The 27,253-nt window shown below is 35.2% G+C and overlaps 1 protein-coding gene across 2 annotated transcripts; it reads left to right on the top strand.

Annotated features, from left to right (window-relative positions):
* The first annotated feature begins 260 nt into the window (after positions 1-260).
* LOC101891004 (uncharacterized) lies at positions 261-26,971 on the top strand. Of its 2 annotated transcripts, none has more exons than XM_005182019.4 (2): positions 261-1,272; positions 25,363-26,971. In XM_005182019.4, the coding sequence occupies exon 2, from the start codon at positions 25,415-25,417 to the stop codon at positions 25,703-25,705; it is 291 nt and encodes a 96-aa protein (XP_005182076.1). In that variant the 5' UTR covers positions 261-1,272; positions 25,363-25,414; the 3' UTR covers positions 25,706-26,971. The 2 variants fall into 2 exon arrangements, with proteins under 2 accessions (XP_005182076.1, XP_005182075.1); XM_005182018.4 differs by having other exon boundaries at positions 261-1,276.
* The last annotated feature ends 282 nt before the right edge of the window (positions 26,972-27,253 follow it).

Below are 27,253 nucleotides of genomic sequence, written 5' to 3'. Positions count from 1 at the left end.
TTGCTTTAAATTTTCTTTGGAGTAACCCATTATTTTTAACTTACTGATAATACATAAAGAAGGTGTCATATTGACTTTTAACGGGTTTTCATCTGATACAGCTCCTAAGTTTTTGTTGGGAATAAAAGTCACAGCGAAGCGCCGCAATGATTCGACCATGACACATTAAAGCTTTTTCAGTTCGTTTGTTTATAATTGATGTTGTTATTGTTAACAGCTCGAACAAAATGACGAAGTCTACAGTGTTAGTGAGCGAACGAGCGGCCAGCTAGCAAGCAGTTGCTGCTTTTGCTTTCAGCTAGACAAGACGATTGCCTGATTGTTTGACTCTTTGCCTCCACAGTGTGGGGTCTCCGGTATGGGCCAGAGCAAAAACAACAATCATAATAACAATACAATAAACACAACGCCGTCGCCGTCGTCGGCACTCGAAAAAGCAGCAGCAGCAGTAGTAGTAGTAGCTGTAGTAGTAGGTCGTTTTGTTATGGCGTTTCGCTGAAAGTGGGGGCTCAGCTAGATTTTTGCAAACTGACAGCTTAGTGTGCTTTTATACCTAGACTACGATAGTTCGTTCAGTCGTTCTCATCGAACAGTAAACGGTCGTTATATGTTATTTACATACGATACGAATGCGTTTTGTTAAACAAATTCTCTACAAATAAACAAATTATTACTTTTTTCCATACCTACCAAATGTGTGAATGTATTTGTGTAGTTTGGGGGTTATAATACAAAAAAAATCGCATAAATAACCAATTAAATGGAATTTATTGAAGAAGAAAAAATTGAGTGTATTTGCGATTATTAGTTAAGCAAAAATTCCAATAAAATCAAAAAAAAAAAAAAAATCTGTGACATAGTGATAAAACAAGTTAAGCTAACGAAGGAAAAACGACAACATCATTTCATAACCAAGCATATTTGTTTAAAGTCGTCTCACGGACCACCGCCTATCCAACTCCCCTAAGCCCACAGTCAACAGTTGTTTGAGAACATAAAAAATCTCATGGTGATATATACAAAGTAACAACAACAATAACAGCGAAAAACACATTATCGCCATTAGATCCCCCCGAAGCAGTGCACTACCACTGGACTACTGGTCAAGTCTAGTTATTGCTGGACATAGAGTTTCGAGTGCAAAATAAAGCAAAACCAAAACAAAACTTTAACTTGAAACTTTGCTATACACCAACAACTACTACCAGCTTGGAATAGCAGCAACAACATTATTGGTTGGATACGTGTTCACAATTTGGATTTAGAAATCAAGTAGGTAAGAGCTTAGAATTATAAATAAACACATACATAGGTATTGGATATTTTTAAACACTTCTAGATACATTTCGACATCGAAAAGTATGAAAATATCAAGACATTCTTATTTGACTAATAACCTTGTTTTAGGCGCAATTTGCATATATTTACATATATGGATGCATGTGTGTGCACTAAGTTTAAGAAAGGGGTTTTTGCAGCAAGGCAATAATTAAATTTGAATTTACAGAGCGGACAGAGCGACTTTGTCAAGAATGAAAGATTTTCAATTGAAATCAAAGATTTTTAATTGCGAATTCAATAACAGCAGCAGACAAAATATAACAATTGAAAATAAAGCTAAGTTTGCCCGGGCCGATTTTTTATTACCCTCCAACATTTGGAAGGAACTTGAAAAATTAAATGATGATCTTTATACGGGGGCTATACGAAGTCGTAGATCTGTATAAGTGATTGTTTGTTATATGCTGTTAAGATCTTCAAATACGAAATTTGAAACAATTACGGGAAATAGTGTCGCTAAAATCATCAAAATACCGAATAAAGGAAAGTAACGTTATATGGGGCTGTACGAAGTCGTGGAACTGCACACAACTATTTTTTTAGTCGTAGGCTGTACTCCTCGTTACAAACTTCGAATTCGAAATTAGAAACAATTCGGGTGAATAAGGTCGATAAAATCATCAAAATGGCGCATTTACGCACTTAGCCTGCCAACTGACAAAACACACATGTGTGAAAAAGCCTTCTATCTCAATTCTTTCGAAAGATAGCGTGATTACAAGAGACAAACGGATAAACATCGCTAAATCGTCTTAGAATTTTACGATGATCCAAAATATACATACTTTGTAGGGTCTATCATGAATATTTCGAGGAGTTACAAACGGAATGACAAAGCTAATATACCCTCCATAGAATGGTAGAGGGTATAAGAATGCATTGTGGAAAAATAGAAAATAAATTAACCTTAACAATATATTTCTACTTATTTATCGTTTTTCAGTTACTTTGGGTGCCTCGACTTTGTAAAAATAATGTATTAGCGGGTTGATTTGTAAGAATTTATGACTGACGAAAATATTGACAAGTTGTGGTCTTATATACACGAATTCCATTTAAATACTCTTCAGAATACCTAAAAATGTTCGAATAGCTACATACCAATATACAGGGTGAGATAAAAGAAACTGAAACAAAGTCAAACGCCATAATTTTTACATTTTTTCTTAAATTTTATTGACGTCGGGCTACGCTAGACACAAAAGATTTATTCACATTAAAATGCTGGAGTGGTCTAACGATAGCCACTTGTGGTTTTCCAGTCAAATATATAGAATCACACTATAACGCTTGAATTCCGTCACAAATACCGTTTTTACTGTCACTGGAATAATTTTAACAGCTGTCGGACGAGTGGCTTAGAAATGACAGTTGTCTGAAGTTGGTTGCAGTTTTTTCATCTCACCCTGTGTACTTTCAAATATAATTTACTTCTCTCTTTTGCCTAAATTATTATACCGACTGCTCGCAAAATCCCAATTTAGATGTTCTAAATTTAACCGCTGTTTTCATTGCGTTACCGCGAAATCCCAATGGTTTTTTATACCCTCCACCATACTATGGAGGTATATTAATTTTGTCATTCCGTTTGTAACTCCTCAAAATACTCATCTCAGACCCAACCAATATATATATATATATATATATATATATATATATATATATATATATATATATATATTCTTGATCAGCGTAAAATTCTAAGACGATTTAGCCATGTCCGTCTGTCTGTCTGTGTGTCTATCTGTCTGTCCGTCTGTCTGTCTGTCTGTCTGTTGTAATCAATCAATCAATCATGGGCCATGTAGGTCCAAGTTATCATATAGCCCATTATTAGCGACATTATTCACCATAATTGTTTCCAATTTGGTATTTGAAGTTCGTGGTGGATACTACAGCCTAAGACAGAAAATTATCTGTACAGGTCCACGTCTTCGTATAGCCCCATATAACGGTACCCCCCGATGTTCGGTATTTTGATGATTTTAACGACATTATTTACCGGAATCGTTTCAAATTTGGTATTTTAAGTTCGTAATGGATACTACATCCTAAGCCAAAAAATGAGCCATGTAGGTCCACGTCTTCATATAGCCCCGATATAACGGTACCCCCCGATATTCGGTATTTTGATGATTTTAGCGACATTATTTAACGGAATCCTTCTAAATTTCGTATTTGAAGTTCGTAATAGATACTGCAGCATAAAACAGAAAATGGGCCATGTAGGTCCACGTCTTCGTATAGCCCCCATATACCGTACCCCCCGATATTCGGTATTTTGATGATTTCAGCCCATGCCAGAAAATTGTCTGTACAGGTCCACGCCTTCGTATAGCCCCCATATAACGGTACCCCTTATATTCGGTATTTTGATGATTTTAGCTACATTATAAACAGATTTTTCTTCTCTTATTTACCGGAATCGTTTCAAATTTGGTATTTTAAGTTCGTAATGGATACTACATCCTAAGCCAAAAAATGAGCCATGTAGGTCCACGTCTTCATATAGCCCCGATATAACGGTACCCCCCGATATTCGGTATTTTGATGATTTTAGCGACATTATTTAACGGAATCTTTCTAAATTTCGTATTTGAAGTTCGTAATAGATACTGCAGCATAAAACATAAAATGGGCCATGTAGGTCCACGTCTTCGTATAGCCCCCATATACCGTACCCCCCGATATTCGGTATTTTGATGATTTCAGCCCATGCCAGAAAATTGTCTGTACAGGTCCACGCCTTCGTATAGCCCCCATATAACGGTACCCCTTATATTCGGTATTTTGATGATTTTAGCTACATTATAAACAGATTTTTCTTCAAGTTTCGCATTTAAATATTGTAATAACTTATGACAAAAGTTGTTTATGCAGGTCTACGTCGTCGTATAGGCATTCGGTATTTTTAGGATTTTAACAGAGTTTTAAACGGATTTTTTTTTTTTTTGTGGAAATTCCCAAATTTGTACCAAATGGTGGAGTGTATTAAAAGTTCTGCCCGGCCGAACTTACAGCTTTTTTACTTGTTTCTCCCTGCTTTTGTAATAAATCAAAACAATACTCTAACAAAGTAATGTACTTTAAACTCTTGAGATACCAGAAAATTAAGTCTGAGAATGAGTAAAAAATAGCCCCACTGACGTTTTTTCGTTTTTGTTTTATTTATTTTTTGTCAATTTGTCATTTTATCTGCCATTATGTTTTTTAGCTCTTCATCAGATTTGACCTTGTCTGGCTTAAAAAAAAAAAAAAAAAAAACAAAACAAAAAATAACATTATATTTCCCATAGCTGCAGGCATGTCTTCAAACAAAGATTTAAAATATAGAAAATTTAAAAGAATTTCGCAAAACTCGTGTTGAATAAATGTTTTACAAATGAATGTCTTTGCAAAACGTAAGCAACTCATGATTTCCGAGATATATCTACAATATCGACGGTTTTGGCTATAATAAATATGATGAGTTCTAAACTATATGTGATCGCCCAAAATTAATTCGGTAGCTAGGTTGCTTCATCCGATTTCACATATAAAGTAAATTAAAGGTTAAACTTTGAAAAACATTTGGAGTATATCCTACTGACAGACCAATTTTCAAAAATTCCGATGAAAATTTGAACAATATTTAATTGGACAAAAACTTGGGTCTATATTAACATTTATAGGCAGAATTTCAAATCAATGTTAATAGAAAGAGTAAAGTGATTAACTTTCTGTCTGGCGTAGCTACCTCGAAATTTGACTGTCACTAATGATGTAAAGAATACAAAAAAGCTCGAAATAATACGAAATAGTTTTTAACTGGAGCTAGTTTTTAACTAGAGCTTTGACATTTTGTTTGAGTGTCACCCACCGTAAGGAGGGATGATACAAAGAGGCCTCGAAAAGTACAAAAAAGTACAGCATTTTTGAAGCATCGGTTAGTGGCATTTCTTTCAAAATGTTCATAAGGGTTGAGATAAACCGACATTTTTTGAAATTCGTTCTGAAAGGTTACAAAAATATTCAATTTTGTTATTGAGCGCTTAGAGAGAACTAGAAGTTTTACATTTTGCATTAAAATCGCTATTGATGACAAGGGTATGTTACCTTTTGTCGCAAAAATTGAATGAACTAAAAGGAACGAAATTGTACAACTAAAATTACGAAATAACGCAAAATTATGGTTGATCTGCCGTTAGGAGGTAAAACTTTTAAATTTAGGAGAGATAAAAGGGAATTCCCGAGGTTTGGGGATTTAACTATGAAAACTGTAACGAGCCTTGAAAAAATGTCGGAAGTCTAACTTAAAATAAATATACTTAAATATACTCAAAAGAGCTAAAGAGTTGCTTCGCTTGACCGAAAGTGGTGAATTGCCGAATTTGGTTTTCTCCGATGAGAAAACATTTGTCGTCCAGCAGATTGTAAACAAACAAAATGATCGTGTTTACTTGCCAAAGAGGCCAGCTGAAAATGTGCGCCTTCTATTGGCCATCAGAACTCAGGCGCCGGCCATGGTGATGGTGTGGGCCGCCATAACAGCCGATAGTCGCTCGTATTAATCGACCGTTGCATCAGAATAAATGCCGAATATCATCACGAAAATATTCTGGAGAGTGTATTAAAGCTTTGGGCACACAAACATTTTGGCCGCAGACCTTGGACATTCTAACAGGACTCAGCACCATCGTACTCAGCATACGCCAACCAGCGCACAATGGCCACCAAAATCTCCGGATACCAATCCGTTGGACTATCGTGTCATTAATATTTTGGAAAGCTAGATTGCACTAAAAATACCAAAGTGTCGATCACCTTAAGCAAGCGCTTCGGCGGGAATGGGCAAAAATACCGGAGAGCAACATTCGGGCAGGGTGTTACGGTTTCATTAGCTGTTTGAAGGTCATAATTCGTGCCAAAGGTGACCAATTCGAACAAATCGATACTTATTCCAAATGTTCAGCCCACGAGTCACTGCGACGCGGATTTCGATCAAGTCGCTTCATTACTTTTCGAACCATTTCTGCTGATGTTGCTGTTTTCTTCCGTCCACTTCCTTGACCTCGGGCTACGCTACCAGTATCTAGGTAACGAGCGATGGTACGAGATTTAGATACAAAGATTTATTTACATTTCCAGCCAAATATAAAGAAATCACACTAGAATTTTTTCTGGAAAATTCTCTCCAAAATGCTTTTGTACGTTTATAAACAATATAATGAGCTTTAACTGGAATAATTTTAACAGCTTAGAAATGACAGTAGTCTGAAGTTGGTTGCAGTTTTTTCATCTCACCCCGTATATGAATTCATTTTGTTTCAGCTCTTCAATAATCTGTTGTACAGTGTTGTAACTCATCGTTCATATGCAAAGAATATAAAATTAATGTATGCCCCTATGAATAAATTGCTGGAAATATGATTGTTATAAAATTCTAAAAAAAACAAAAAACTAAACAATAGAGGTGCAAAAATGGAGAAGCAAATCGAGGTGTTGATCAACAAGTTAGACTTTTATATAATGTACATATATCTGAACATGTATGCCAATATTAGTTGTTGAACAAAAAAGGTTATTTCGCAGGTTGTATCATTTGAATATTTTATCATATGGCCGCATGATTAACAGCAAACAAAGAGTATCAATCACACGCCCAAAACAAACTTCCATTTGCAAAAGGAAAAAAACTTTCATTGTACTTTGCCACGAAGATCTAATGAAATTGATTGGAATTGTCGGTGAAAATGGCCACTTGCCGTCGTTATCTTATCTGAAAAGAGAAAAGTAATTCCAAAAATGAATTACTGTTGATATTTAAAATTGCAGAAAAAAACCCCATCCACTTAGGCAAAGCATACCAGCTACGCGGGTCTATAAATAAATATAATTGTTTTTATTGATAAATAAATTGGTATGGATGTTCTGTTTTTGTTATTTTTGTGGTTTATATTCATTGGATATCTAGGGTATGTATGATTGGGAAGTACCGATCTAAACTGTTCGATATTCAGAACAATTTTAGCTCTACCATACCTTTTTTACACCTTAAAGTATGCAATTGCCATTATTTTTTGGCCTACTATGTATGGAATTACTACTAAGTTATGGTTCATATCAATTTCATTTTTTTAACAAGTTAAAAAGCTGTAAGTTCGGCCGAGCCGAACTTTGAATACCCTCCACGAATTTGGCAATTCTCAAAAACAATAAAATCCGTTAAAATGCTGTTAAAATCTTCAAAATACCGAATGTAGCTGTTACATTAGGGTCTATACGACGACATGGACCTGCATAGGTAACTTTTGTCATGAGCCATTACGATATTCAAATGCGAAACTTAAAAAATTCGATGAATAATGTAGCTTAAATCATCAAAATACCGAATATTGGGAGGTACTGTTATATGGGGGCTATACGAAGACGTGGACCTGCACAGACAATCTCCTGCCTTAGGCTGTAGTATCCATAACGAACTTCAAATACCAAATTTTGAAACAATTCCGGTGAATAATGTCGCTAAAATCATCAAAATACCGAATATCGGGAGGTACCGTTATATGGGGGCTATATAGGGCCAATACGTGGATCTACATGGCCCATTTTCAATACCAAAAGTCCTGCAGACATAATATACATTTGAGTAAAATTGTATCAATCTACTTCATTTTGTTTGGAAGCTAGAGCGATTTCTACAGACGGACAGGCGGACGGACATCGCTAAATAGAATTTTATGTTGATCAAGAATATATATACTTTGTGGGGTCTAAAATGTATATTTCGAGGTGTCACAAACGGAATGACAAAATTAATATCCACTCCATACAATGGTTTAGGGTATAAAATTAGCAAAGTCCTGTTGAACCAATCCCGTTAAACGACATTGTTAAAATTTGTGTTTTATGAAAACGTTAACTTGCTCTTGCTCCAAAAGTGCAAAAATCATGTTGCCGAAAAAAAAAAAAAACGAAGCTAGTAGGTTTTTGAAGGTGCTGGAACAGAACAATTGTCAACAAAGTTTGCTAAATTTAAATAATTTTATTTCATCATTCGATTTGTTTGTTATCGTGTATTGCCGTCACAGACTTTTCCATTGTTCGAGGAATGTGAATAATCCATTCTTTGTTGCTAACTATATTTCCAATAATCAATACTGGTGTGCAATAATGAAATTCCCATAAAAAAAACAATATCAACAGGTATTGTTATTGTTGTTTAGACAGATGATAACAAAATAATTTCCTCTTCCTGTTGTTGTTGTAAGTCTATTGTTACAAATAGCAACAGTTTTTTTTAATGCATCGACCTATTTGGAATAATGCACACATTGACTGAAGGCATTTTCTGGAAATAACTATTATTTATTACTGAAATACTAAAACAACTGATTTTAACGGTTTTTGTTTAAGTGACACGTGCTCAAACACAAAGCGCTGTAAATTAAAAAATATTTTTTTTTAGAAATAATGGAATGGGTCGAATTTAAATGTAATTCAATATTGATATGGTAGAAATTTGAACTTGGGAAAAGTCATCAAATATGAATGAATGACTCTTGTATTGGAAACGCCATCAATAGTCTTTTACACAGGATGAGATGAAAAAACTGCAACCAGCATCAGACTGCTGTCATTTCTAAGCCACTCGTCCACAGTTGTTAAAATTATTCCAGTGACAGCTCATTATATTGTTTACAAGCGTACAAAAGCATTTTGGTGAGAATTTTCCAGAAAAAAGTTATTCGTAATGGAATTCAAGCGTGATAGTGTGATTTCTTTATATTTGGCTGGACAATCACAAGTGGCTAACGTTAGAGCACTCCACTTTTCTTTTGTGTCTCGTACCATCCATTCGGCAAATATTGAAAAATGAGCTCGGGGTAAAGCCATTGAAATTCCAAAAAGTGCAAGAACTTTCACCGCAACAGACAGAAAATAGACTCAAAAGAGCTAAAGAGTTGCTTCGCTTGGCCAAAAGTGGTGAACTGCCGAATTTGGTTTTCTCCAACATCAGCAGACATGGTTCGAAAAGTAAAGAACCGACTTCATCGAAACCCGCGTCGCAGTGGCCGAAAGATGGCTCGTGAGCTGAACATATCGCAATATTCCATTCGGCAAAAATTGAAAAATGAGCAACATTCGGGCAGCGTGTGACGGTTTCATTGGCCGTTTGAGGACCACAATTCGCGCCAAAGGTGACCAATTTGAACAAATCTCAACTTATTCTAAAATTGGATGCTATTTCCGATATTTTTTGCTTTCATTGCATAAAATTAAAAAAAAATGTTAAAATTATGACGTTAGACTTTGTTGCAGTTTATCTTCGACCGATTTGCCTTTTATTGTGCACCAAACGTATAATACCAGCCCAAATAATAAAAAAATTTTCACATACGACCAGATTAGGCCCGAAAATAAGTATGCTAGATTTGATCAAAATCAGTTTGATATACCTATAGCTTCTATATATATTGTTCATATGATTTGTTATTTTTGTCCTCTGCAGGCACTTTGTAACAACGATATTTGGGGAAATATATCAAATAAAACTTAGAAATACCTTTGCTAATCCCGATCTTGATCGGTTAAGATTTGGATATAGCTTTCATATATATCTTCCTCCGATTTGCCTTTTATTTTGCACCAAGCGTGTAATATTAGCCCAAATGGAATGGAATTTAGCACTTACGACTAAATTGAGAAGAAACAAGTATGTCAAATTTGGTGAAAATTGATTCAGATATAACTATAGCTTCCATATATATGGTTCATCTGATTTATTGAATTTGTCGTGTACAGCCGTTATATGCACTATGTATTAACGATATTAAGGAAATATATCAAATACAGCTCAGAAATGCATTTACCAAATGTTATCGAGATCGGTTCAGGTTTTAGATATAGCTCCCATATAAATATATTTATCCGATTTCAAGTTAATTGTGCACCAAATGGGTAATACAAGTCCGAATTGAAAAGCCACAAATGTCTCGGCAAATTTAGTAGAAATCGATACATTCCTTTGGACTTTAAATTATAACTATAATCATATTTGGAATGATTTAATTCTCACAAATTCCTCATAAAAAAACTTTTATTTGTTATGTTCAGCTCTACTAAATATGTAAAATGGTTTAGGGTATCATAAAGTCCGTTCGCCCCACATTAAGACTTTTTACAGGTTTTTGTTTAGAAAATGTCACCAGTACACGTATTAAAAAACTCAGAAAAATTCGATGTAGCATCGTGTTGCTCATATTAACTTGTCCAAAAATATTTGCAATTGTTTTCATGCCACATTGTTGTTTAAATCTTTTCGGATAACAAATCATTTCGAAACGCAATAAATAAATAAATTTGTTTGTGTTTTCTTAAAATAATTATTGAATGTTAGCGTGGGCGTTAAACTTGTTTACCTAAAATCATATTGCCTTGCAAATGATGATAATAATTAATTTATTTAAGTATTTAAAAGTTATTCAATTTCCATCCACAATAATTTGAAATTAATTGAGTGTTTTGGGTTACTATTAGTAAAAATTTACGCTTCATGACTTTCCAAAAAAAAAAACAAAGTGTTATAGCTTAGGTGTAAACCGGAAAACCGGACACACACGGCATGCAATGCCAGTTTATTGAACTGTAAATTGATTCGGATCTATGCTGAGATAAAGGAAATACCGTCAATGAAATCTGAAAATGAACCGTGACGAAATTGAGGTGCTATTTTTAGAATGCATTGGCGGTGTATGAACTCAAGCATACACAAACAAATATACATATAAATATCTTAGTTTATAAATATACGTTCTTGAATTCGATTTGTTTTGCTTCTCTCAATGGAGACAACAATGGCAATTTATAATGATTGTCATAAACATATTGTGGAGAAAGATAAATGAAGAACATATGTATGTACGTACGTACGCATGTATGTGCATTCGTCGGATGTTTGTGTGTTTTTGTTTAATTGATGTTGCCAATATTATTTGCATTCGCAATTCTTTCTTGTTTTCGCTTTTTTCTTTTGTGTTTTTAAATATGATTTCCATTACATTCAAGGTAATTTATATTTATTTTTCAGATTTTTCTTTATTACTATCATACAGATTTATGCCACAAATCTGTAAGAGATCAGTAAATAATGGACAAGAGTTGGGCGACGCCGAATATATGATACCCTATATTACTCTGTAGAGCTTACCAAAACAAACGTTAATTTTTTGGGAATTTGAGCAAAATAAATCATAACAATTATGATCCTTACTGAATGCGTAGAACGATTGTAGTGAGGTTCATGTTTGAAATCGGATAGGCATCATACATTACGTTAATTTCTCCCAAAGTTGACAGAGGTATTTCTAGACTGTATGTGATCTCTCGCAACAAATATAATTTGTTTAGTCGAAACATGATCGATCCGGCTTAATTGGACATGCATGCAGCATGGAAATAAGAAGGAATTTCGACAAAAGTTGGCAAATGTATTATTAGATTGTACACGGTTAAATAAAAAAACTGCAACAATGTCAACCGCTATAATTTTTACATTTTCTTTTAAATTTCATCGAATAAAAGCAAACAATGTCGCAAATATCATCAAGTTTTAGAATAACTTTAGATTTGTTCGAATTGGTTCAAACGGCCAATGAAACCGTCACACGCTGCCCGAATGTTGCTCGGCGGTATTATGGCCCATTCCCGGCGAAGCGCTTGCTTGAGGTGATCTACACTTTGGTATTTTTTAGTGCCAACCTTGCTTTCCAAAATACTCCAGTCACAATAGTCCAACGGGTTGGTATCCGGAGATTTTGGTGGCCATTGTGCGCTGGAAATGAAGCGAGGACCCTCATTTTGTAACCATTCTTGGGTGGCGCGTGCTGAGTGCGATTGTGCTGAGTCCTGTTGGAATGTCCAAGGTCTGCGGCCAAAATGTTTGCGTGCCCAAGGCTTTAATACACCCTCCAGAATATTTTCGCGATAATATTCGGCATTTATTTTGATGAGACGGTTTTGATGACACGGCAATTCACCACTTTCGGCCAAGCGAAGCAACTCTTTAGCTCTTTTGAGTCTATTTTCTTCCTGTTGCGGTGTAAGTTCTTGCACTTTTTGGAATTATTTCAATGGCTTTACCCCGAGCTCAATTTTCAATATTTGCCGAATGGAATATTGCGAATGTTCAGCTCTCGAGCCATTTTTCGGCCACTGCGACGCGGCTTTCGATCAAGTCGCTTCTTTACTTTTCGAACCATTTCTGCTGATGTTGCTGTTTTCTTCCGCCCACTTTCTTGACGACGGCGTACGCTACCAGTATCACGGTAACGAGTGACCCAAAAGATTTGTTCACATTTAAATGCTGGAGGGCTCTAACGATAGTCTCTTTTGGGTTTCTCGCCAAATATAAAGAAATCACACTATCACGCTTGAATTCCATCACGAAAAACTTTTTTTCTGGAAAATTCTCTCCACAATGCTTTCGGACGCTGGTAAACAATATAATGAGCTATCACTGGAATAATTTTAACAGCTGTCGGACGAGTGGCTTAGAAATGACAGCAGTCTGAATTTGGTTGCAGTTTTTTTCATATCACCCTCTATATCTGAAACGATTTCGACCAAATTTGACACATTTGCTTCTAGGCTTAATTTGGTTATTTGTGCCAAATTTCATACTATTTGGACTAATACTACACAATTGGTGAACGATAAAAGGCAGATCGGGCGAAGATATTTTTTATTTTTCCGATATATTTCTTCCGATGATATTTTTGATATCCGATTTTATCTTCATTTCACTCACTTTTGATTGCCCTTTGCATTGTGTATTTAAATGCTTGTCAAAAAAAAAAAAAAAAAAAAAAAAAAAAAAAAAAAAAACAATTGCTTAAAATATGTCTGGGTATGCTAATTTTTGTATTTATGTCAGACGCCCTAGTGTCTGAAGTTCATCGATTCCGAAATAATTTACATAAATAGTGGCGGAATGATAAAGAAAGAGACATGGGAATGTATTAATTAAAGACAAATTAACATAAAACGCACAACCAAAGTTTTGAATTTGTAAAAATATAAATAAAAATGAAATATCAACTGTCTAGCTTCCATGCCGTATCTTGTTGGTATTTCCCAATTTTTAGATTTCATTGATTGTTGAATGGTTTTAAAAAACAGGTCAGGTGAAATGTAAGTAATGACATCCATGACTTTGCAATTTTTGTCTTTAACTCGTTTGCGGTATTGGTATTGGTAAACAAATATTAAAAATGCTTGAAAATAAAATTTTTATAGTTTCTGGAACGAAGCTATCGTTTTAAATTAAATTAGTTCCTGATAAAGGAAATGTTACAAGCTGAAGGTCGCACCTTTTGTATTTTGACCACTTTAAATATGTTATCTATGTCCAGTCATACTTCATGACTCACAACAACTAATTGGGTCATCACCCTCCCATACATACACAATATATATAAATTTAATAAATAATAATTAACAACAAATTGAAGAAACTTTGAGTACATTGATTCCCACTAATCTTTCTGTGAGCTAGAAGGCTATGGGAAAGAATGACCGAACACAGCTGACAACTGACTCATGGAAAATCAATAAATAAATAAATGATTTTGTTTTTTTCTTCTGTTTTAAACAAGTGTTTTTTTTTTTTGCTGTGCGGCAACGTAAAGTAGACGCTCGACATTATCAAATACTGAAGTCCAAAGTAAAATCAATTTAATTAAAGTTAATCGAAATGGAATATGTGACGGTGGCATACAAGAACAAAGAAAATTTTAATGTATTTTTTTATGTGTGCCGCTGATAGTATTGCAATCAATTAATGTCGTACAGGCATACATACATATGTATTTTAGAGTGTGTTTATGTTTACATAAAGAAATATCGAACGTTGCGATAATTCTATACTCCAATTAGCATTATTTTTAGCAATGTAATGTGATAGTGTTGATGTATGTAAGGACGGGTCTTAGAAACCTTCTAACTTACGATAAAAATTGGCAATCGTATGATTTATGAGAAATAACGTTTAATATTTTATTTATACCTGTATTATCAGGAAATATAAATAGATTGATAATTTACATACATGTATATGAATATGAAATATAATATAAATGAAATATAAATAAATTGATTATTTACATACATCTATAGGTATTTACGTTTTCATACTAATAAAGTACATACAGGGTGAGATAAAAAACTGCAACAAAGTCAAGCGCCACAATTTCTACATTTTTTTAAAAATTTTATTGCATAAACTCCAAAAATATCCGAAATAGCATCACATTTTAGAATAAGTTTAGATTTGTTTGAATTGGTTACCTTTGGCACGAATTATGGCCTTCAAACGGCCAATTAAACCGTCACACTCTGCTCTGCGGTTTATTTGTTGCTCTGCGGTATTTTGGCCCATTCCCGGCGAAGCACTTCTTGAGTATTTTTTTAGTGCCAATCTTGCTTTCCAAAATACGCCATTGTGCGCTGAAAATGAAGCGAGGTACCTCATTTTGTAACCATTCTTTGTTGGCGCGTGCTGAGTGCAATGGTGCTGATTCATGTTGGAATGTCAAAGGTCTGCGGCCAAAATGTGTGCGAGCCCCAGGCTTTAATACACCATTCAGAATGTCTTCGCGATAATATTCGGCATTTATTCTGATGCCACGGTCGATTGGTACGAGCGAAGAGTGACCATCGGCTGTTATGACGGCCCACACCATCACCATGGCCGGCGCTTAAGTTCTGGTGGCCAACCGAGGGTGTACATTTTCAGCTGACCACTTTGGCAAGTAAAAACCTGATCAATATTTTCTCATCGGAGAAACCAAATTCGACAGTTCAGCACTTTCGGCCAAGCGAAGCAACTCTTTAGCTATTTTCTTTCTTTCTGTTGCGGTGTATGTTTTTGCACTTTTTGGAATTTTAATGGCTTTAATCATTTTTCAATATTTGCCGAATGGAATATTGCGATGTGCTCAGCTCACGACCACTGCGACGCGGGTTTGGATCAAGTCGCTTCTTTACTTTTTGAACCATTTCTGCTGATGTTTGCTGTTTTCTTCCGTCTCCTTGACGTCGGAATACGCTACCGACGGTAACGAGCGATGATACGAGACACAAAAGATTTATTCACATTTAAATGCTGGAGTATTCTCACAATAGCCCCTTGTAGTTTTCCAGCCAAATATAAAGAAATCTCACTATCACGCTTGAATTCCATCACGAATAACTTTTTTCTGGAAAATTCTCACCAAAATGCTTTTGTACGCTTGTAAAAAAATATAATGAGCTGCCACTGGAGTAATTTTAACAGCTGTCGGACGAGTGGCTTAGAAATGACAGCAGTCTGATGTTGGTTGTAGTTTTTTCATCTCACCCTGTATATAATGACGTGCCTTAGGAACATCCTAGCATACATAAACTCTATCAGATTACTTTGCTAAACATAATACTAATTAATGTATAGGATTTTCATAATTTATGTTTTAAATCATCATGGGACTTTTTGGGCTTGTCCCAGATTTTCATGTCAAAATTGACTTACTATACGCCCCTCTTCCCACGAGTTCATACCACTTTCTATTATTCAACCACACATTTCTTGTTGCTTATCGAGACCAATTCGCAATCGTATGATTTATACCAAAAAAACGTTCAATATTTTATTTATAACAATTGTGGGTACCTATATTATCAGGAAGTATAAATAGATTGATTATTTACATACATATATACATATTTACGTTTAACATATGTTTTTGCCTCCACAAAAAGTTAATAAAAATAAAAATATAACAAAAAAAAATCTATCAATTACCACTAAGTGTGCATAGAAATCGTAACATAATACCCCCATGGAGGTTTTCTCAATTTCAAGTGCGTTATGCGGTCTGTTGACAATAACACTACGCGTGCCTGAAAAAACGTAGTTTTTTCCCATTTATATATTTCTACTCATACGATCGCAACATTATCTTGAGTTGATAAGAGAGATGGCATGTTAGTTTGCGAAAAATAACAACAATCATAGAATATTGTCACCTCGTGCCAGTTTCTTGTTTGTTGTTTTTGTAAATCACACATCACAACGAAACCCCTTATTCCCTTGTGATGTATTATAGTTTTCAAATCACGTCATGAGGCGATTGTTAGTTTTTGTAGACAGACTATTTTTAGAGTTGAGAAGGGGGAGGGAGAAACCCATTTAATTCTTCCATGGGATTCTAATAAATCACTTAATCCCATAGGGTTAGGGAAACCCAATCGTTTATAACTCGTATGTGAAAAATCTCTTCCAAAGTCGCAAGGTTTATTCGATTTAATATGGAAAATTACGGTTATATAATGGAAATTATATAAATGGAAATGATACATTTAGCAACCAGCTGGAAATTGAAAATTAAATATAGGGCCTAAATCCAAACTCAACCGAATTAAAGAATCGCTGTTCTTGAATAAAGAGTGATTGATTAGCTATTATATTTTTGGTAACACTGGTTTAAACAGCTCACACACGTTTCGTGTTTTGTTTCACTGTCAAACCTCTTTAGATTGGTCTATAATTTAACCATGAATCGTCTTACAAACGAACAAGATTTTATTTTATTACCAAATTGCGTGCTCAATGAAGAAAGGTATTTCGAACCAAATTTACACTGTTGGACACTAAAACACCAACACGCTTACGAAGAGTGCGAACTGAAGAAAATGTTGCAGCTGTATCGTCTAGTGTTACTCTCAACGTGGAAACTTTTGCGGAAGGATTTAGGAGTGAGGCCTTTCAACATATAGCTGGTGGAGGAATTGAAGCCAAACGACCTTTCACTACCGCCATATGGCTACAGAGGGTATACAGGGTGAGATGAAAAAACTGCAATCAACTTTAGACTGCTGTAATTTCTAAGCCACTCGTCTGACAGCTGTTAAAATTATTCCAATGATAGCTCATTATATTGTTTGCAAGCGTACCAAAGCTGGAATTCAATCGTGATAGTGTGATTTCTTTATATTTGGCTGGAAAACCCCAAGTGGCTATCGTCATTTAAATGTGAATAAACCTTTTGTGGCTCGTACCATCGCTCGTAACCATGATACTGGTAGCGTAGCCCGACGTTAAGGAAGTGGACGGAAGAAAACAGCAACATCAGCAGAAATGGTTCGAAATGTAAAGAAGCGACTTGATCGAAACCCGCGTCGCAGTGGCCGAAAATGGCTCGTGAGCTGAACATATCGAAATATTCTATACAGCAGATGTTGAAAAATGAGCTGAAATGAGAACCATCGAAATTCCAAAATGTGCAAGAATTACACCGCAACAGAAAGAAATTAGACTCAAAAGATCTAAAGAGTTGCATGGCTTGGCCGAAAGTGGTGAACTGCCGAATTTGGTTTTCTCCGATGAGAAAACATTCGTTGTCCAGCAGTTAGTAATCAAACAATATGATCGTATTTACTTGTCAAAGAGGTCAGATGAAAATGTGCACCTTCGGTAGGCCACCAGAACTCAAGCGCCGGCCATGGTGATGGTGTGGGCCGCCAAAACAGCCGATGGTCGATCTCCGCTCGTATTAATCGGCCGTGGCATCACAATAAATGCCGAATAATATCGCAAAAATATTCTTGGACACCCAAACATTTTGACCGCAGACCTTGGACATTCCGACAGGACTCAGCACGCGCCACCCATGAATGGTTACAAAATGAGGTTCCTTGCTTCATTTCCAGCGCTCAACGGTCACAAAAATCTCCGGATACCAATCCGTTGGACTATTGGTTCTGGAGTATTTTGGAAAGCAAGGTTGGCACTAAAAAATACTAAAGTGTCGATCACCTCAAGCAAGCGCTTCGCCGGGAATGGGCCAAAATACCGCAGAGCAACACTCGGGCCCGTGTGACGGTTTCATTGACCGTTTGAAAGCCATAATTCGTGCCAAAGGTGACCAATTCGAACAAAAAAAGTTGATGCTATTTCCGACATTTTTTGTTTTCATTCCATAGAATTTAAAAAAGGTAAATTATGGCATAATTATGGCGTTTGATTTTGTTGCATTTTTTTATCTCACCCTGCATCTCATACAAAGTGATGAACGTAGTCGTTATATGTTGTTTCAACAAGACAGTACCATACAGCATGCATAACAATGGACTTCTTGCGAGACGAGTTCAGTGAACATTTTATGTTACATTCGGGACCGGTCAAGTGGCCACCTATATCGTGTGATTTAATGTCTCCAGACTATTTCTTGTGGGGCTATGATAAAATCATGTCTGTACAGATGAGTCCGCTTTAATTGACGTGTTGGGAGAAACATTGAAGCATTTTTTCGTGAGATACCGGCTGAAATGTTGGAAGGTGTTTGCCAAAATTGGACTGAGCGGGTAGACGGTTTGAGGCTTGACTTCAAACATTATATTATATGACTTTGACTTCAAACATTATATTATATGGACCGCACTATCCATTTAAATAAATTTTTCTTACATCTTTCTGGATTGTACGTGTTTTTTTTTGAAAAACTTTGCTATATCTCTTAAAAAATCACCCCTTATAATGTGTGGCTTCAAATAACATTTTCAAATCAACCTAATATAACGTAATTTTTAATCGTTGTGCCCAAAAACCAATGGAAAGTTTTTCATGATGTTTTTAACAATTTAAAAAAAATCCGTCATGCCAAAATGCTCATAATAATTAGTACATTTCCGGTGAATACGCAAACAAAAACTATTATTTTTGGTCAGCGCAGATGGCTTATTTGACCAATTTCGTTATTTGAAGTCATGCTTCAAAAAAATTATCAGCTAAGTGAACTATTGTGCTTTTTTTAATCGCAACTATTTTGCGTGACGTCAAAGAGATGGCATACTTAAAAAGTAGGTTGATATGATGTTTTGAGAAATCCCAGTTTGAGGAAAGCTTTGTTTTTTTTTGTAGATGGTACGATTAAAAAAACACTGCGGTTGGGTTATATGGGTTCCTATCTGGGCAAATAGCTTATTTTCCTGTAAATGTAATGATAATAAACCTTTTAAAACTAGGGATGTCAAAATGGGAAACAAAACTCGGATTGTAATCTCACACTATTCCAAAATTTTATGGTTGGGTCACTATTGATTCAAAGGTTCCATCTCTAATATAGGACTCATGCAACAAATGCTTATGTGTATAAATACATACGTAGCCACAGTTATACATATAGATTATTTTTTTCAGGATGTACTGGATATAAAGTGTGCTATTTTATTAGTTCTTTATTGGAGACATCATTTTCACTTGCACCCCATCATTTAATTCCCCAATTTATATATTTGACATTTCATGCCATTGCTGCATCCCTATGGGAATTCCCTTTATTTTACACTCTTACTCACACGAACTTTTTTCTTTATTACTTATTTGGGTTTTATTTAACCGCAGAATATTCAAAACTTGTTTGTTGTTGTTTTTTTGTATTTATTTACATATGAAATGTTACTATGCTGTTTACAATACCCAATGTACTTTCTGGCCTTTAACTTCGTCGAGTGGCAGCCAATAATGAGTCGTGTTTCTTTCGTGGAATATTTGTAAACATGCCAAAACCTTGGGTCATTTCGTGTACTGTATGCAGCAAACAAGGTCAGATGTTGAACTTTTACCAGAGTGTCAGCGAGTCAGACTGTTATGTTGTTAGCGTGCAAATAGGAAGTTTTTTGACGTTAGGTTACACTGACCAAAAGGGCCTATATATTTTCGATGAAGGGGTTGAATGTAAATAATGTAACTTGATAAATATTTAAACAGCAAGAGGAATAAGAAATTCAAGCGAGGTCGACAGTATTATACCCTACACCGTTTTCTATGTGAGAGATGCGTTTTTTCATTTTTGGTATCTAAAGAATATTACTCATTGTCGCCAAAACCTGGATCAAACGGTATCGAAATTAAAGGGTATAGGAAGAGAGGGTAAAAGAGCTATAGGAAAGTTTTTCAATAAAAAGCATAAAATTCGGAAGAGTGTATGACATCTCTGTTTAAATTGGTAGTATGGTCTAAATGTTTTTCACAATCTTTCGGGCAGGTATCTCACGAATAAATACTTCAATGTCGTCTTCCAATGCGTCAATTAAAGCGGACTCTCCGTATGGACATTAGCTTTAATCTATGGACCACAAAAATAATCTAAAGCGTTAATTCGCACGATCTAGGTGGTCAATAGGCCTGTCCCGAACATGAAATAAAGTTCCATGAATTCGCGTCTTTTAAACATCCCTAACAGAGCATGCAATCTACAGGTTGAGATAAAAAACTGCAACAAAGTCAAACGCCATAATTTTTATTTTTTTTTTTTAAATTTTATTGAATGAAAGCAAAACATGTCGAAAATAGCATCAAATTATAGAATAAGTTTAGATTTGTTCGAATTGGTCACCTTTGGCACTAATTATGGCCTTCAAACGACAATGAAACCGCCAAACACTGCCCGAATGTTGCTCTGCGTTATTTTGGCCCATTCCCGGCAAGCGGATTGGTATCCGGAGATTTTGGTGGCCATTGTGCGCTGGAAATGAAGTGAAGAACCCCATCGCTGAATGCGATGTTGCTGAGTCCTGTCGGAATGTCCAAGGTCTGCGGCCAAAATGTTTGCGTGTCCAAGGCTTTAATACACCCTCCATAATATTTTTGCGATAATATTCGGCATATATTCTGAAGCCACGGTCGATTAATACGAGGGGAAAACGACCATCGGCTGTTATGGTGCCCACACCATCACCATGGCCGGAGCTTGAGTTCTGGTGGCCAACCGAAGGTGCACATTTTGCAGCCGATCTCTTTGGCAAGTAAACACGATCATTTTGTTTGTTTACAAACCGCTGGACAACGAATGTTTTCTCATCGGAAAAAACCAAATTCGGCAGTTCACCACTTTCGGCCAAGCGAAGCAATTCTTTAGCTCTTTTGAGCCTATTTTCTTTCTGTTGCGGTGTCAGTTCATGTACTTTTTAGAATCTGAATGACTTTACTCCGAGCTCATTTTTTAATATTTGCCGAATGGAATATTGCGATATGTTCACCTCACGAGCCATTTTCAAATCGCTTTTTACTTTTCGAACCATGTTTGCAGATGTTGCTGTTTTTTTTCGTCCACTTCCTTGACGTCGGGCTACGCTACCAGTATTACGGTAACTAGCGATGATACGAAACTTCAAAGATTTATTCACATTTAAATGCTGGAGTGCTCTAACAATAGTCACTTGTGGTGTTCCAGCCAAATATAAATAAATCACACTATCACACTTGAATTTCATCACGAAGAACTTTTTTTCTGGAAAATTCTCACCAAAATGCTTTTGTACGCTTGTAAACAATATAATGAACTGCCACTGGAATAATTTTAACAGCTGTCGGACGAGTGGCTTAGAAATGACAGCAGTCTGAAATGGGTTGCAGTTTTTTAATCAACCCTGTATGTACTTTATGGGGTCCACGACGAATATTTAGGGATGTTTCAAAGGGTTAATATACCCTCCTTTTCAAAGTGGAGGGTATAATGAATTGGTGGAACGAATAATTGGCGCTGAAGAAGTATGGCGCTGATGATTTGTAGGCGTTATTCCTTTGTAAGATGATCCCTTTGTGAGATTATTTCTGGTTAGATAGACCAAACTGAAGATGTTTGACAGTGAAACAGAACATGAAACTTGCTGAGCTGTTTTAAACGGTCTTGCTAACAAGATAATATAAAATTACAAAAAAAAAAAAACACCCTATTATACCAAAATCTAAAAAGCCGACCGGCGTTTATTTAATACCTGCCTTGATTTGATACCTCTTCAACTTGTGAAGTTTTTTTCACTGTCACTGCTGTTATTGAAAGTAATTATAGCCAAAAACAAAACAGCAGCCCAAAACGAATGCACCACTTGAATTTATAAACAATGAATTTGTTCGAATTGAAGGCAACAGCCTTTGTGGTGGTTCTGCTTTGGTTTTTGACGTTCAAAAATTTTGCCAATATTCAAGTTCATGCCATTTTGTGTGTGGTTGTTGGTAATACCAAATGTTCTTAATCGGCTTAAATTGTATTTTTTAGTGGTATTGTTGTTGTTTTTTTGATTTTTGTTATTTTCATAGATATTGTCGACCAATATTACGTTTTAGAATATGTGTATCGGTGACGTAAGTGTGTTGCGTTGTGCAGTGTTTTAAATTTAAATCGTAATAGTGGCATAATTGAATGCAAAAGAACCAAAAGGTTTAAAGGTTGCTTACGAATTTATTTTGCTAAAATTTTTTCTTAAATAATAAGAAAACGTGAAAGGAAATAAGCAAAACCCGTACACAATTCTTGTCACGCCATATGTATATATTTTTGTTGTTTTGACACAATGAAACGTGGTTAATTTTAATAATTACAAAGCAAATCGATTTACTCTATTCCGGCTGTAATAATTCGTAAATACCATAATTGGAATGACGTTAACCTTGTGTATATCCGCATGAACGCAAAATTTTGTCACTGGCTTGCTTGGCATATAATCGATTCGGAATATTAGAATAAATGGTTAAAAAATAAATACGCATTTCGTTTTGCTATTAAAATAGAAACGTGACTCCGCCATGAGGATGGAATATATTTTTTTTTGCAAATTAATAAATCATTAATATTAGAACATTCCTTATATATGTGGTCTTTACCTAAATTGAATATTTAAAATTACAGCTGAATTGCTTGTAATTTAGGGCTGACATTTTCAAAATACCGAAAATCGGGAGGTACTGTAAAATGGTTATTATGACAAAAAGAGGGTCTACACTTAATATTTTCTGTGGCGTGTTAAATTACCCGCTCTGCTGATACCGATATTGAGTACATTTGGGAATTTTGCGTACCATTAAGCAGATTTTCTGAAAAAGCTTAACCTATATTCAATACAATGTTCTAGGTCTATACGATCGTGTTACCTTTTGTAGTATTTTTATACGAAAATTCTGAAATATAACTCTTCACGACAAAAAAAAATACAGGTACCCTCACGTGAACATACCAGGTACAGCTGACCATGAGAAAAGCAGGAACATGCTAAATTTAGTCCGCATGCACGAAGAGTTTGTCCTTGAGATTTATTAATTGTCATTGCAAATATTGTACGCTTTGCAATTTCATAAAGTTGAACGGCATTTTTCTTGTTATTAGGATGATTCTAAGTAGCAATAAACAGGGTGTGATGAACAAACTGCAACCAACTTCAGTCATTTCTAAGCCACTCGCCCAAAAGCTGTCAAAATTATTCAATGACAGCTCATTATATTGTTTATAAGTGTACGAAAGCATTTTGGTGAGAATTTCCCAGAAAAAAAGGTATTCGTAATGGAATTCAAGCGTGATTTCTTTATATTTGGCTGGAAAACCACAAGTGGCTATCGTTAGAGCACTTCAGCATTTAAATGTGAATAAATCTTTTGTGTTTATACCATCGCTCGTTACCGTGATACTGGTCAGCCCGACGTAGCCCGACGTCAAGGAAGTGGACGGAAGAATACAGCAACATCAGCAGAATAGTTCGAAAAGTAAAGAAGCGACTTGATCGAAATCCGCTTCGCAGTGGCCGAAAAATGGCTCGTGAGCTGAACATATCGCAACATTTCATTCGGCAAATACTGAAAAATAAGCTCGGGGTAAACCCACTGAAATTCCAAAAAGTGCAAGAACAGAAAGAAAATAGACTCAAAAGAGCTAAAGAGTTGCTTAGCTTGGCCGAAAGTGGTGAACTGCCGAATTTGGTTTTCTTCGATGAGAAAACAATGGTTGTCCAGTAGTTTGTAAACGAACAAAATGATCGTGTTTTCTTGCCAAAGAGGTCAGCTGTAAATGTGCACCTTCGGTTGTCCACCAGAACTCAAGCGCCGGTCATGGTGATGGTGTGGGCCGCCATAACAGCTAATGGTCGCTCTCCGCTCGTTATTATCGACAGTGGCATCAGAATAAATGCCGAATATTATTGCGAAAATATTCTGGAGGGTGTATTAAAGCCTTGGCACGCAAAAATTTTAGCCGCAGACCTTGGACATTCCAACAGGACTCAGCACCATCGCACTCAGCACGCCCCACCCAAGAATGGTTATAAAATGAGGTTCCTCGCTTTATTTCCAGCGCACAATTACCACTAAAATCTTATAATACCAATCCGTTGGACTATTATGCCTGGAGTATTTTGGAAGCAAGTTTGGCATTAAAATAACCAAAGTTTCGATCTCCTCAAGTAAGCGCTTCGCCGGGAAAGGGGCGAAATACAGGGCAGCGTGTGACGGTTCCATTGTCCGTTTGAAGGCCATAATTCGTGCCAAAGGTGACCAATTCGAACAAATCTAAACTTATTCTAAAATTTGATGCTATTTCCGACATTTTTTGCTTTCATTCAATAAAATTTAAGGAAATAATGTAAAAATTATGGCGTTTGTCTTTGTTGTAGTTTTTTATTTCACCCTGTATAGCTCATTTTCAAAAAAGTTCTGCAGACCAATCACAATTCTGAGTAAAACCTACCTTAATTCGTTCGGAAGCTAGATTGATTTCCACAGATTGTCTGCCCAGACAGGCGGACGGACATAGTTAAATTGACATAGAATTTTATGCTGATAAAGATTATATATCCTTTGTAGAGTCTAAAATATATATTTCGAGGTGTTACAAACGGAATGACAAACATAATATGCCCTCCATACTAAATCTACTAAGGTTAAAAAGGTTAAAAATTTAGTTACTAGTTAAATTTTAATGTTAACCTTCACATTTTAATATGGGACAAATTTAGGCCCTGAAATACTGTGAGAACATATATCCAATTATATTTCAACGTATCATTGCTTATTAAAAAAAATAGCTAATTTTATTTATAAGTAACTATATCGTTCTGCATTGAGTTGTATAGCACCGCAAAAGCAGCAATCATATGTTTTTATTTTGTTTAGCTTTTATTTTAGATTTTGCCTAAGCTTCTTCTTTCTAATTGGACTTTGCACTTGTTTTCTCATTGCAGATAAATTTTTTACACCCCACAAACCAAAACGACGACGACGACGACAACAACAATGGATATGGCTGGAGGTATACACGATCCCAAATGGAGCTTAGAACGCCGTGAATCATCTGGGCATTTGGTATGGCGAAAAGAATCGCCCAGTGCTCGTATTCGCTTTCGTTTTGATGTGGAAGTTCTGGAATTCGAAAAACATCCACACGAAGATATGGATCATCATGAGAGTGGAATATCTTTGAGCAATATCTCGTCGACAGTTGTTATGTGCGCTACATGTGTAGCGGCTGTGGCCGTAAGCGTATTCTTACCTTGGTATTTAATGGAAAAGGTTGGAAGTTTTTAAAATCTGATTCTTACTGATGTTACTTACTTTTGCTCGATAAGAATTAGGCTCAAAACTAAAGAGAAGTGTGTGTTTAAAAATACATACGTATGATTGTATAATAATTACTATTTTGTATTTTGGTATGGAAAACAACAAAAGCAAATAGTTTGTAATTCGTTGAAAGAAACTTAAATTGTAGCCTTGGAAAGAAGGCTGTTAAAACAACAACATGCAACGTTGCATTGTTGCAAGTGAAACTATATTTTTTGTGTATATTTATCTGTATTATACAGATACATCTGTGATGGAAGTAACCTAGTTATGTAAATATGTATATGATGACTGTATGTATTTTTATTTTAATATTATTCTACTTTTGATCAAAATTTCTTTTTAAATTTGTGAAAATTGAGACAAAAGATGAAGTGGCGAGTTAATTTACTTTCCCAAAGTTTTTTTCCAAAAAAAAAAAAATCGAAATAAAAAAATTGGACATCTAAATTTTGTATTTCCAATGATTATTTTGATGAATAAACTTAAAAAAAAAAATAAATAAATTTTGTATTTCCAATGATTAATTTGATGAATAAACAAAATAATTAATTAAAATTAATAACACAAAACGTTAAACTTTCGCCTTTAATTCATATGCCATTTTCATTCTTGTATCAATTTTCCCAAGTATTTATTATTTTTATAAATGTTTTTGCATAGGTCCATATTAGAGTATGAAAATCTGTGGGATCGAAAACATTAATTTAGCTTTCCATGACACCTTTATCTCCTTGACAACCCTAAGACATTAATAATAGTTGACATGACATTTTCCAACTCCTTTCCTATAAGACTAACAACTTGTGAGACTGAGAAGAATACGATCTTTAAATGTGAAAGTCTCAAAGAGAATGGTTACCAAAAACAAAACTTTTCACTTGGCATACTCTAATAAAGAGCATTAATTTTTTGGCGTTTTCATTATTCTATTATTTATATTTGAATATTATTATGAAGTACATGCTCTGTTGTATCATATTTTCTCTTAGCTTAAATGTAAACAAACTTAACAAATAATTAATTAATTAATATTAATTTTTGTTTATATAAAGTGGGTTTGAACATTTTTATCTTATACTTGGTATATTTGTTATATGTATGTATGTTTGTTTGTAGTTAGTATTAATTAGTAATGTAAGTTCGAACTGCCCAGAATTGTAAAATATGAATAGGTTCACAAAGAAGTGTATCAAACTAAAGTTTATTAAGTAAATATAACATTATTAATGACAGTGTTTTATTTTGGTTTGGGCGTGGAGTACTAGGTAAAACCAGTAAAGAAAGGTCAAAAGCCTGGCGGAGCAGACTAACTGATACCCTACACCACTATGCATATTGAGTTGAGTTACCGTAACAAATAAACTTTTTAACAGGCAATTTATGTGAAATAGATCAAACCAACCTTTTCTAAATGCGCTTTGGCAATCTGCTCTAGAGCAGTTATAATTTGGGATCAGAGGGAACTAATATAACTAACTAAATCGATTCCCATTGAATTTAACGGAGGCATTA

The sequence above is a fragment of the Musca domestica genome, unplaced genomic scaffold (genome assembly GCF_030504385.1).
Source record: "Musca domestica strain aabys unplaced genomic scaffold, Musca_domestica.polishedcontigs.V.1.1 4, whole genome shotgun sequence".
Taxonomy (NCBI): domain Eukaryota; kingdom Metazoa; phylum Arthropoda; class Insecta; order Diptera; family Muscidae; genus Musca; species Musca domestica.
The sequence above is the reverse complement of the archived record's forward strand: the minus strand, read 5'-3'. Positions and strand labels throughout refer to the sequence as shown.

Coding starts and splice junctions, on each gene's coding strand:
- LOC101891004 (XM_005182019.4), top strand. CDS start 25,415: ATGGATATGGCTGGAGGTATACACGATCCCAAATGGAGCTTAGAACGC.